Source organism: Ailuropoda melanoleuca, chromosome 15 (genome assembly GCF_002007445.2).
Source record: "Ailuropoda melanoleuca isolate Jingjing chromosome 15, ASM200744v2, whole genome shotgun sequence".
Taxonomy (NCBI): Eukaryota; Metazoa; Chordata; class Mammalia; order Carnivora; family Ursidae; genus Ailuropoda; species Ailuropoda melanoleuca.
The window spans coordinates 57,263,124-57,277,343 of record NC_048232.1 but is presented as its reverse complement, the minus strand read 5'-3'; the positions used below and the strand labels follow the sequence as shown (position 1 = coordinate 57,277,343).

At 32.3% G+C, this 14,220-nt stretch overlaps 1 protein-coding gene across 1 annotated transcript in view; it reads right to left on the bottom strand.

The window, feature by feature from the left end:
* Positions 1–14,220, bottom strand: part of LRRIQ1 (leucine rich repeats and IQ motif containing 1) — a 183,096-nt gene that overhangs the window by 12,643 nt on the left and 156,233 nt on the right. Inside the window, exon 22 of the mRNA XM_034643664.1 lies at positions 5,009–5,129. Coding sequence (XP_034499555.1) covers positions 5,009–5,129 — 121 coding nt within the window. The remainder of the gene's footprint in view (positions 1–5,008; positions 5,130–14,220) is intronic.

Below are 14,220 nucleotides of genomic sequence, written 5' to 3'. Positions count from 1 at the left end.
CCAATGAGGTTTGAACCTCTTCCAAGTTCGTCCTTCCTTGGGTGCTCTCCCTCAGCCCTAGGGTACCATATAGAGTTTCTTTATATTTCATAGCTGATATGGATAATATTTTAGTATAGATAATAATACTTAAACTTTCCTTGTTTAACCTACTGTATGATAGCTGTCTTCTGATTGGACCCAGACTGTTACAGCATATATTTATATAAATTATAAACTCCATGAAGGCCAGAGATATACCGGTGTTGCTCAGCACTCTCTCACCTGTGTGATGCACTGAGCCTTCAAGAGCACCCCATAAATATTTTTGATTGAACAAATGACAGGATTTGCTTTAAGTAGGTTGGATCCATGGGCATCTGAATCTCATGATTAGTTGTTTGAAAGACTTACTTGGAAGAAAACGCTTACTGTTGGGATAGATTGTATATACCAGGATTCTGGATAGATCAGGTGCTCTTAGAAGCTTTGCCAGATACTGTGGAAGGTCTATCAAACAGTTAAGGTTTTACCCCCCTTCTTTGTCAGAATATCCTGCCTCCCACTATGGAGCAGTAAACTGCCAAATACTCTCTTCCTAGCTCTTATGTGACATTTCCTGTTCCATAGTGGAGCATATACATTCATTCATTCATTCATTCATTCATTCAGCCAGCCAGTCAGTCATCCATTCATTCACTCATTACATAGATATTACAGGGCCTGCATGCCAGGGAGCTGTTCTAGGTACCTAGGATACTACATTAAATTCTCTGACCTCCCGGAACATACATGCTAGCAGGGGAGAAAAAGAATAAACAAAAAACATAAAAGAATCAGTAGGACACTGTTGTGTCCAACAGAATCTGAAAAGAAGTCTGATTAGTACTACTGAGAGAGATTTTCCTCCCTGCTAGAGACTAAGCCCTTCAAAATTCTACTTTACTTTCAAACTTTCCTGAAACTAGGCTTCATTTTTAATTCAGTCTTATTTTGCATTACTTTAGTATGTGCAAACTCTGGTCCAGACATACTGCTCAATGTTCAACAAACATATATTCAAATTTTATCCTTTGCTTTTGTTAAGATGGCTTTCTTCCACTTCTTTCGTTACTTACATCCCAAATGTCATTCCAGGTACAAATCAAATATTTTGCCTCTGAGAAGCCTTTCTCATGCACTTTAACTACATTAGCTGCTTCACTTGTAAAATAAATACATTTTTCTATATTCAGAAAATTCATACCATATTAAAAGGACTTATATTTCAAGAAAATGTAGATATACTTCAAGAAGAAATTGAATTCAGGCTGATTATGCACTATTACAGGGGTACTGTGGATTCTCAATCCCTAGCTAACTCTGAAAATGGAGTATGTTCCAGAATGTGCAGAAATTATTAGGAGGGGGCAACTGGGAAACTAAACTAGGTATCTAGTGAGCAGTGATCATTTAGTAAATGAATAGGAACTACATTAATTATGTTCTATTCTTACAGTTAAGCTATTATATGTTAGTGCACGGAAGCAAGATAGCACTGGAATAAGAAAAGATAGATTCAAGTTGCTGCTTTTCCTTGTTAAGTTTTTTGGGCCAGAGGCAAAGAAAATAAACTCTGAGTCTTATTTATATTAGCTTAGCTGCCAAAGGAAAAAAATTAGTATAAATAAGAAAAGATAATTAAAATAAATGTGTAAAGCTATAAATTGTTATAACAATAAAATTATTATTATAATGCATCCTTTAAGTATCAAATGGAAAAATTAATTGAGAATGCCAAAATCATTTAAGGAAATCAAATATTTTGTCTAAATATTGTCTAAATGAGGAATTTATTTGCAAACTCATTTTGTAAACGGCATTTTAAAAATAAGAATGTGCCCTCTTTCATCTTTTAGATTAGAAGGCCATGTAGCAGAAGACTATCTTGGCCTTTTAAAAGAAAGCAGAAAGACCTAAAAGGAAAGGGAAGAGAACTTAGGAAATTCTCTAAGACAGTATTGCTTGAGATGACTGGCATGATGCTGAAAGTACGCTGTTCTGGTATTATTTGACACACAGAGAAGAAGACAATTCTACTTTGAAGTTGTTTAAAATTATGCAACAACAACATAAGACATAAAACAAAAACAATATAACCAAGTACTTACTATACGCTAGGCAATGTATCACATGATTTACCTATATTTTTACTCATTTCTTCCTCACCAAAACTTTATGAGATACATTATTATTCCCATTTTCCAGAGAGTTAACTTGTTCTTAGAGTTAAGGTCACACAACTTCTGTGTGATAGTGGAACTGGGATTTTAAACCTGACTTTATCTGATTCTACAGAATACATGTTACAAATATTATAGCAATAGAGAAAGAGAAATATATAGAAAAGTTCAAAGGCTGAATGAGTTTTATAGCTGCAGCCCATAAACTACTCTCTAGATTTGGCTTGCAAAGCTAAAAGAAATACTTTAGTTTTAATAAGGTGACAAGTTTTTTAAGAGAGAGAAAAAGCTGGAGGAAAAGGGGCTTTCAAAATACCAAAGCTGTACGCGGTTGGCCCAGGGCCATGGAGGCCTAAGACCCAAGGATGTTGGTGGTTAAAGTTTTCTATGGATATTAGGCTACCCTAGGTTTTTTAGTTAAGAAACTATTAAGAGTAGGTTTCTTATAAGCTGAGCTAGTTAGCCCATTTGCTTAGATACCAGCGACTTTAATATCTTACTTCAAATGATTCTTCTTTATGGTTATGTATAGGTGGCAATTATAAAGACTATTTATTAAGTACCTGTTTTGTGCCAGATATTGTTTCAAATGCTCTACATTTTATCCTAACAACAACTAAAGGTAGGTACAGTAGTTGTCTTAGCATTCCTATTTTAAGGATGAGGAAATTGTCATGATACAAATTCAGGCACACTGATGCTGGGAGGCATTATATTATACAGATGTAGTAAACTAGTAACTACAATAATTCAATAAGTGGTATTTTATTTATAATCATTCTGTTATTGGATAAAAACTATATTTTTCTAACATGGCTTGTCTTAAATTGTCACTTAGTGAACAGATTTAATGATTTAGTAGTGTTCGTTAAAATGTCATTTACTGACAACCAATCAGAATTAGTGAGGGGAGCCATATTACCGTGCCTTAGAGAATGTGTTGTTGAATCACTGTAATGTATGTCTGAAACTAATAATAACACAGTATGTAACTATACTGGAATTAAAATTTAAAAAGAAAAGAAGACTATTAAAAAATTAAATCTATATAATGATCTTATATTCTCTAAAATCTATGATTTCATGTTACGTAAGTGAAGGATAAAGCTTGTACATTTTAGAATAGTTGCTGATTTATTGACTTATTTGTGTTTTAATAGTCAGATGATATATTATAAATAGAAACTTTGATATTCTGTGACATGACAAAGCAATTCGTTTGTTTTGTACACTGCTCCATAGTGATAATGAGTTCATAATATGCAATGCTTAAAATGGAGCTAGCATTATTCATTATTATGTGTGACGCAGCTTGATTACTTCTGAATATAATGTATATTTTGAAAGCTGATGTAATTAACAAATTATGTTAATAATGCAAAAATTTTATATTAGATTGATAATTTTACTTAGTGAATACCTAAAATATAAAATGTTTCTTTCTTAACCATATTGATGAGAGCAACCTTTTGTGATCAGATTCTATAATCGAGTAAAGAAAATTCAAGCATTCTAAGAACTTAAAGCCTGGAAATATTTTTGAATTAGATATATCAAAATCATTATTTCAAGACCAAATTAAAATTTATCAAAATGAACTTGCATATATTAATGGATTTAAATGACTAGACTAATAATGACACATGCCTGGATAAAAAGAGAATCATTTCTAAGTTTTCATTTATCTGTAAAGCACCAATTTGGATAATTTGAATTTTTCACATTGAATCAAGTATTGACTTTATGGGGTACCTGGGTGGTTCAATTGGTTAAGTGTCTGACTTTGGCTTGGGTCATGATCCCAGGGTCCTGGGATTGAGCCCCATGTCAGGCTCCCTGCTCAGTGGGGAGCCTGCTTCTCCCTCTCCTTCTCCCTACCACTCCCCCTGCTTGAGCTCTATCTCTCTCTGTCAAATAATAAATAAAATCTTTTTTTAAAAAAGTATTGACTTTGTATGTATAAAACTATAATATCAATGCATAATAAAATTTTTTCAAAAAACCTTAATATTGTAATAAAGTTAAGTTAATATGTGTGGACTTTTGAGGTTCACTATACTTTGGGGAAATTAACAAAATATGATGTCAAATAAAACATCTTTTATACTAATATACCAAAACATAGAAGACATTTCAAAACCTCTAGGGTATATGAAGAGTTTGAAAAAATTAGACTCTATTACCACAAGATACAAATATTTTTAAATGTTTATTTTTTTCAGGGTTTATAACCACAATGCAATTCTTGTTGAAATCATATTAAAGATAATAGATGTGTGTGACAAGTTTATAAGTGTAAAAAGTCATCATTAATAAATATAAACTGCCATCTATTCAGCAGAAATAGTTTTTAAAGCAGGGTCTTGACAGTATAGTATTATTATCTAAAATCTGCTACTTTCAAAGTTTCTTTTAAAGGTTAAGGTTACCTACAACATCAATTAAGTTGATGACAAGAGGCCAAAATATGCTACTTTGATATATAAATCCAACTTTTTACAATTAGCCAAAAAAGTTCCTTTAGAATTAAATGATCATATAATTCAATATAATTCATGGCAGGTGGGGGAGTAGAGCACTGAGTCACAGAATATAATTAAAATAAAAATTGTTGCTGTTAATTTTGTAAATAATTTGGTTTATATTAAAAGAAGACATTTAAAGAAAGAAAAAATTTAAATACACACTTCAGGCAGTTCTGGTTGCTGGCATCCTACCCCTTATCTATAAAAGAATGCTTGTTGGCCTTATGTTCCATCAATTCGTTTGTGATTTTTAAATTAATTCTGAAGGAAACCACAACTTACTTGAAGATCCCGCTGAGTGTCTGTGTGCCTGATTTTTTTTTTCTTTCTTCATAGACAAAGCACTTCCACTGGTCATGGAAAAAAGGTCTAAATCCGTGTCTTCTCTGCTTACAAGTCTTGCCTGGGAGCAATGGGAGAGAATGTATACAATCATGAAACAAAATATGGCATTTTCTGAATGCAGCTCACATTACCCCAAATAAACAAACAGGCTCTGTCAAACAACCTTCTTCAAAATGATACCACAATCCTTTACTGCTGCCCAGGCAGAACAAATGCACTATGTCAAAGCATTTTTTGCAAATAAGAGCCGATTTTAAAATTGAGGTTTGCTATTTGAGTCTGTACAACAAAAGAAAACATTTTAGTACAGTAATTTTGATGAAAATCAATCTTAAAGGCAACTGATGAAACTTTAAACAGCTTAACATCACTTATTTACCAAGTATATTATTTAATTATTAATTGAATGTTAGAAATGTCATATTGGATTATTATCTGCAATATTTATATTTTACCAGCTATAAGTATTAGGCTTCTCAACAATGTTCCTCAAAGTGTCTTTCATCCCATATTTGTATACTACAAAGTCACAAAAGATCTCTACCTTCTCATTAAAACCATTTTAATATAAAGATATTATACATTAAGTCTAATTTAAGGGTGATGGTAAATATATAGAAATTTCAAGATATATTATTTTAAGGACATAGGATTAAATAATTTATCACATCTAAAATTACCATCTGAACTTTTATTACTACCTTGGACTGAACTTAACAGTTGAAAGAATCACTTCTTGCTTACAATATATTATTTTACATAATGCTTTATATCATTAAGTACCAATTTATCAGGATTCAACCCTGAAGTAAGGGTAAATGCCATGAAGGAAAGCAAAGCAGCCTCAAAATAACTGGGATTTAACCCAAACCACAGGATGCTTGAAATCCTGTGAGAAAGCACTGTCCTAATGTTCGATGTGAGAAAAATTTTAGTAGAGCAAAATAAAGCCATAAAACCTTCACTGTGCTTAAAAAGCCATCCCCACATGATGGGCTACAAAATCCCACGAAAACAGAATCTAAAGATCATTCTCTTCCAAGTTCAGATCTTTACCCTTCTCCTTTACATTCCCCTTCCCAAATTCTTCTCACTGTCACAAGCATGAACTTCTCATTGTTAAGTAAGCAAGTTTGCTATTGCTGAATTCTAAATAGAAACCGTTCTATGTCAGTCACTTTTTGATGTACCTAGCTAAGTGATACAATTGTATTGTCAAAAGACCTCAGTACAATACAGTTTAAAAATGAAATAAATAACAATAGACTTCCAATTTATACTTGTAATTCATATGAAAAAAGTTATACATTCTTTCTGAACTTTATTTCAATTAGTGTGCAAAAACACATATCTATTATTTTCGTTAGAATAGCTCCATCAATCCTAAGACTTAAAAAGAACCAGTCAAGAATAAGGGGGAAATACCAAAGCAATACTACAGTGTTGGTGAGATCAGTTACAAAACAAGGAAAAACATGTTAACAACACAGGGACCCTCCTGCTAGCTAAAGAGGCTTTATCTACAAGACTCAAGATTTTAAAATCAGGTTTTATTTGCTTCAGTTTGAGGATACAATTTCACTACATCTACTTAAAAGTAGAAATCCCAGCCTCTTCCAAATATTATGATACCTACACGTCAAGAAAATATTTGTGAAGCATGCCTTCCAAAAATTGCATTACCATCTAACCATTGACACCCAAAAGGTTGTTTCTTCCAAAGTAGAAAGTAATTAATGAGTTACTAAGTAGGCCAGATTATTACAGGGAATCAAATTTAGAAGTGAAACTTAACAGGAATAAACAAATTCACAATGGTGCCACGTGGCAGATTAAATGCAAATCTAGACGTTTTATAAAGGGTTTAGTTATAGGTCAGTAGGGGATCTGACACAGCCACATATGCATTAGTATTCCACCACTATTTCTGAAAGCACTGGCTTTCAAATTGAATACTATTCTTCCTTTTACTGCTAAGATGAATTTTCTTTATGATTTCTCTTTTTTTCTATATCGTGCAAAATGGATATATTTAAAAACTGAATATGACTGACCATACTTTTAACACTATTCTACAAAAAAATGTATGTTTAGGGGCACCTGGGCGGCTCAGTTGGTTAAGCATTTGCCTTTGGCTAAGGTCATGATCCCAGGGTCCTGGGATTGAGTCCTGCATCAGGCTCCCTGCTCAGCGGGAAGCCTACTTCTCCAACTCCCTCTGCCTGCCCCTCCACCTGCTTGTGCTCTCTCTCTCTCTGTCAATAAATAAATAAAATGTTTGTAAAAAATGTATGTTTAATTCTAAAGCATTGTGATATTAAACATTTTGTATGGTTATACCACAGGGAACAGTTATGAGACAATGTTAGATAAGAATATTCTTATGTGCAATTTAATAGCAAATATTTATTAAATAGTAATTTTGTAAAATTTTCATATATCTTTGTTTTCTGAACTGATCACATTTGTGGATCCCGCCTGCAAAGTTTGTAATATTTCCCTCCCCATATTTTCTTTTTTTAAAATTATGTTCAATTAGCCAAGATATAGCACATCATTAGTTTTTGATGTAGTGTTCAATGATTCCCCCATATTTTCATAGTGAAATGAGGAGCATGAATTTTTGAACATGACTTCTAAGCATCTGGATTCTGATTCACCTCCAACCCATGCAAATTGATTAAAAATACAGAATCCCTGTCATTTAATAAAGAACAGGGAATTCCTCTTCTGCTTTTTTCATAAATAAGATTTTATTAAACACTTTATTTATAAAATTTTAGAAGTTAAGCCATCCTAAATAGCACACATAAAAATAAAAAACTATTTCCTTATTATCTAGATTTTTTAAAAGAGAAATAAAATTTACAAAGCAAAGTTCATTTATAAGCTATCTTGTAAGAGTATTCAAAAAATGTTAAAATATTATTTTCAAAATTAATATAAGTGCTGCCTCTTTTCCACAATTTGCTTATTTTCACTGTGCATTATATTTGGGAGATCTAGATTTAATTCATTCATTTTGCCCCTCAGTTTATAATATGTTATCATCATTGTATAATATAATATAATATAATATAATATAATATAATATAATAAAAAGGCAGAGGCCCCATTATATAACATATGTGACCATGGAAGACACTTTAAATGTTTTATAGAGCTATAATTTACATGCAATGAAATGCATAAAACTTAAACATGAAATTCAATCATTTTCAACATTTTTATTTTGAAGTAACTTAAAATTTCTATAGAAGTCGCAAAAATTGGTACTGAGAGTGCCCTGTATAACTTCCAGCCCACTTGCCCAATGATATATAATCAAAGTGTGATTCATAAAACCAGGAAATTTACATTGGTGCAGTACCATTAGTAAGCCACAGACCTGATTAAGACTTCACTAGTTTTCACATGCACTATTTTTTTGGTTTGTTTATACTTTTATGGCATTTTATCATACATATAAATTCATGTAATATCACCACAACCAGGATATGAAACTATTCCATTTTCCCAAATAAACTCCCTTGCTCTCCTTTTAGTCACATCCCTCTTCCTAATCTAATCACTGACAACCACTCATGTTCTCCATCACTATAATTATATTGTATGAATGTAATGTAAATGAAATCAGACAGTATGTAACCTTTTCAGATTGTCTTTTTTTACTCAGTATAATGTTCTTAAGATCCATCAAAATCTTTATATATATCAGGGGTTTGTTCTAGTTTGTTGCTTTTTATTCATTTTTATTATATGTCCATTCGTATGTGCCACCATTTGTTTATCCTTTCAATCACTAAATAAGATTGGACTTGTTTCCAACTTCTGGTTATTACAAATAAAACTACTGTGAGCATTTTTGTATAGGTTTGTGAATGAACATAAGTTTATTTCTCTAAGAAAAATGCCCAGGAGCAGAATTGTTGAGTCATATAAGTGTGTATTTAACTTTATAAGAAATCAATGGTTTTTTTTCAAGTGGCTGTACATTCTCAGCAAATGTATGAGAAATCCAGTTGTGCCACATATTTGTCAGCATTTAGTATTGTCAGTATTTTATTTTAATCACTCTAATAGGTGTATAGTGATATTATATGGTGGCTCTAACAATTTTCCTAGTGATTAATAATGTTTAACATCTTTTCATGTGCTTATTTCTATCTGGATAGTCTCTTAGGTGAAGTATCTACTCAAGCCCTTTGTTCATTTGCTAATTACAGTGTCCAATTTAGTTATTTTTTACAGATGACTACTGTGATGGTTCATTGTATGTGTTGACTTGATTGGGCCACAGGGTACTGAGATATTTGATTAAACATTATTTCTGTGTGTGTCTTTGGGGGTGTTTCTGGTGAGATTAGCATGTGAATCGGCAGACTAATTATACCAGATTGCCCTCTCTGAGGGCCTAAATAGAACAAAAAGGTGGAAGAAGGGAGAATTCATTCTCTCTGCTTGACAGATGAAGCTGGAACATAGGTCTTCTCCTGTCTTAAGACTGAAACTTACACAATCGGCACTTCCAGTTCTTAGGCCTTCAGACTTGGACTGGATCTTACACTGTTAGCTGTCTTGGTTATCGGGCATTTAGCCTTAGACTAGAACCTATACCATTGGTTCTCCTGGTTCTCAGAGCTTCAGAGTCAGACTGGAACTACACCACCAGGGTCTACAGGATCTCCTGGGTCTCCAGCTTGCAGATCGTAGGACTTCTTAGCCTCCATAATCAAATGAGCCAATTCCTCATAATAAATAATACACAATTTCTTATAATAAATAAATCTATCTATAAAATCTCTTTTTACACACACACACACACACACACACACACACACACACACACCTCTCTCTTTCTCAATTCTATGGATAGATAGATAGACGAGAGGGCCAATGGTGTAGGTTTCAGGCCAAACCTGAAAGTCTTGAAATCAGGTAGTATGACTCTTCTTACTATTGTTTTTCAAGATTGCACTGGCTATTCTAGGTTCTATATACCTATATAAAGAGATTTTATATAAGATTTTATATATTAGATATAGATAAATACAGCTACGGGTCTTCTACTGATTGTTTCTCTAGTGCCCCCTGACAAATATAACTAGCAAATGGTTCCGTTGTACCTCTTTCCAGTAATTTATCCTCAGAAGCAACAACTGTTCTGATTTCTTTGACCATGGAGAAGTTAGTTTTCTCTGCTCTTGAACTTAATATAAATACAATCATACAGTATTTTCACTCTATTGTTTTTGGAATTCACTTATGTTGCTGTATGTATCAGGAGCTCATTTCTTTCCATTTCTGAATAGGTATGCCATTGTAAGGATATACCACAGTTTATCCATTCTGCTGTTGATAAACATTTATGTCGTTTGCTTTTTTTGTTTGTTTGTTTTTGGTTTTTATCAATAGAACTGCTATGTAATTTTCATACAGGTTTTTATGAAGACATGTGTTTTCATTTCCTTTCAGTAAACATATAGGAGTAGAATTAATGGGTCATAGAGTAGGAGTACCTATAACTTTATAAAGTGCCCATTTTCCTAAATGGTTTTATCATTTTCATTATACCAGTAATGCATGAGAGTTCTAGTTGTTCCATATCTAGTTCCATATCTAGTTGTTCTACTTGTTTCATTGTTGTTTTAATTTAAATTAGTGTGCATATTAACCATTCAAATATTTTCCTTTGTGAAGTCACTCAAAACTTCACCATTTTTAAATAACTTTAAATAACTTAAATAATACTATTGATTGTGGGAGTTTTTTTCTATATATTCTGGCTAAAAGGCCTTTATTAGATATGTATATGTGATACGTATTGCATGGTGCACTGGGTGTTATACGCAAGTAATGAATCATGGAACTTTACATCAAAAACTTGGGATGTACTGTATGGTGACTGATATAACATAATAAAAAATTTTTATAAAAAAAGATATGTATATGTGGGGGAGGGGTTGTTTGCATGCAGAGGACTATGGAGGGCAGAGAGAGGGAGGTGGGACGGAGAGAGAAGAAAGAGGGGGAGAGAAAGACAGAAAGACAATACAAATTTTTCTCCCAGGATGTGATTTGACTTTTCATTTCTTTTTATTTTCTGAATTATGTCTAAGTACAAATGCTTTAAATTTGACATACAATTTATCTTTCATGGGTTATGCTTTTTGTGTTTTATCTAAAAAAATCTTTGCCTTCCCCAGGCTTTTGAAAATATCTTGCTTCTTTCTTTGAAAACTTTTCTAATTTTAGCAGTTACATTTAGTCCCATAATTCATCTCCAATTCATTTTTAAGATGTAAAGTAGGAATCAAGATTCACTTTTTTCCCTGTATACAGTAGTCCAGCACTATTTGTTGAGAAAAAAATTATTCTTTTCCTCTTTTAATTGTTTTAGTAACTTTAAGGAAAATCAACTAACCTTATAAATGTAGTATTCTCTGTACTCTGTATTATTTTCCATTAATTGATTTTTCTATCTTTCTGCACATTACATGTAGTCTTATTTACTGGGGCTTTATAGCAAGTCTTGAGATCAGGTACTATGAGTCCTTTTTTCAAGATTATATTGACTACTCTATATCTTTCGCATTTCCATATGCATTTTAAAATTTGTCCATTTCTACTACAAAGCTTTCTATGGGTCTATCAAATTTATAGATCATTGAGAATTGACATTTTACAATTTGAGTCTTTCTACTCATGAGTATGATATATCTCTTGATTTTTTTAAAGCAGTATTTGATAGTTATCATTATAGGAGCCTTGCACATCTTAATGTTAACATTACCCTTAAATATGTTTCTTTTTTTACATTGTGGTGAATAGAATATTTTTAATTAAAGTTTGTTGCTAATACATGATAAGGCATACAAAGACCTACTTTAATAAATTCTGACAGATTTCTTTCCAGAATGACTGTACTAGCTTTTACTTTCATCAGCTGTACATCAGTGTTTCCACATTACTGATAGCACTTTGGATTACCCAATTTTCTAATTTTTTCCATTCTGATGAGGAGAGTCACGCAACTTCTTAGTTTTAATTTTTATTTCTCTGGTTATGTAACTGAGCATCTCTTTATATGCACTTATGCATTAGTCATAATCCCTGTAAACTGCCTATGTATGTTTTTTTCTATTGTATTTATATTTCTTTTTCATTAGTTACCTGACCTTATATTATTTATTTGCAGAAGTTCTTTTTATATCCTGATATTAAGCTATTGTTATGTCTGTAATCTGTCTGTTAACCTTTTCTATAAAATCTTTCATAGGAAGTAATATTTAATTTAAAACAGTCAAGTCAATAAAAAAAATTTTTGCCATGTAATTTGTATTATTTGTATCTTTTAAGAGAGTATTTCTTTGCTGTTAAGTTGCAAATATATTCTTAATTATTTTATTTGATCAATTTTATAACTTTACATTTCACATTTGAGTCTTTAAACTTTCTAAATTACATTTGATTATTATAGTGTGTATGGGTTATATACAGCTCTGCTTTTCGATGCTAGTTTACTGAATTCTATTTACCAAACAATTTGATCTTTCCCACCTTTGTTATATGTCATATTCCAATATAGTCACAGGTCTATTTCCGAACAAACTATTCATATCCACTGGTCTATTTGTCTGCACCACAAAGCTTAGTTTTATACTAAGACTTTGTATCTTATGGTGCAAGTTGGCTCTTCTTTTTCAAAGCTGACTTATATAATATTGGGTTCTTATTCATCAATACACATTCTAGAATGACATTTTTCAGGTTCCTAAAAAAGCAGCTATAATTTTGCTTGGAATTGGTTTTACTTTATAGATTTATTTGGAGACGGCTGACACATTTTACATGCTAAATTGTTGCACCTATGAACAATAAACTTACTGAGTATAGTGGATATTACCATATGCCACTCAGATCACTTTTAACAACTGAGTCAGATTCTCCCAGCTGCTGAGAAAGTGTGGCTCTTAGCTGAATACCTCTTCGGAAACTGTCCTTAGCTGAAGATGGCTGCCTTGTCCACCACACCCTCTCCTGTGGAGATGCAGGAGCATAAGAGCCTGACCCTCTTGCCTCAAGCTGGGACAACCTGGAAGGCCCTTCACACCACTGGAGCTCACTTCCTCTGCTGCAACTCTATTACATTTTACCTTTTCCCTCTGCTCAATTATGCTTCTTTCACCCCTAAAAGGAGTTGTTTCTGAAAGCCTTCTCCAACAAATGTCCTGCGCTCAAATATAAGAATCTCAGAATATGTTTCCTGGAGAACCTGAACTAGGATTGTTTTCTGCAGAAAAATCCTGGAGTTTTGGGGAATAAATTTAATTTGCAATATAATTGTCTGGATCTATGGTATGTCTTCTGATATATATTTAGAAATAAGTAAAATGATGTCTTATTTTCGTTTTTCTCATTCTTGTCTGCCACACAGAATACTTTGATCTTATTTGGAAGACAGAGATGTTATCTATTAGCTTCTTCAAAACCCAGAATTTGAATGTTTTATTATATCTTATTCTTATTCTTGAAGGTTAGTGAAGAGTATTCTGGATAATATTTATATCTATCTCTATTATGAAGAAGTGATTCCACTCTCTTTTGGTATGCATTGTTTCTGCTATAATGTCAGCTGCCAATATAATTATTATTCCTTTGTAGATAATCCTTCAATTCACTATGTCTCTTTTTTATGGTGTTCAGTCCATAGTTTATTTCAATGGTAATATTTTATATAGACAAAATTTGCAGTAGGCTTATTTGCATAGTCATAATGGTTCTAATTAAAATTTGATCATTTCTGTTTCATAATTTTCTATCCTTTTATTATGGGTGTTTTCTTTATGTCTTGGAGGAAAAGTGACAGCAGTTGAAGATTTTTTTTTTTTTAATTTTACTTTCAGTTATGGCTTGGTCCCAGTTATGCAATTATCTGCCTCTAGTTTCCCAACACGTTCTCAAGACTCTGGAAGATTTCTACTCTGACCATTCAATTAGTCCAGTATCTTTTTGACATAAGTCCTTAATCCCTTCTCCTATCTCCATTTACAAAAAAACAAACAAAAAAATGTATTTCTGTTCTACTACCATTTACTTTGTTTTTGTATTCACCTGTACCTCTTCGATATCAAAAAAGCATTTATCAT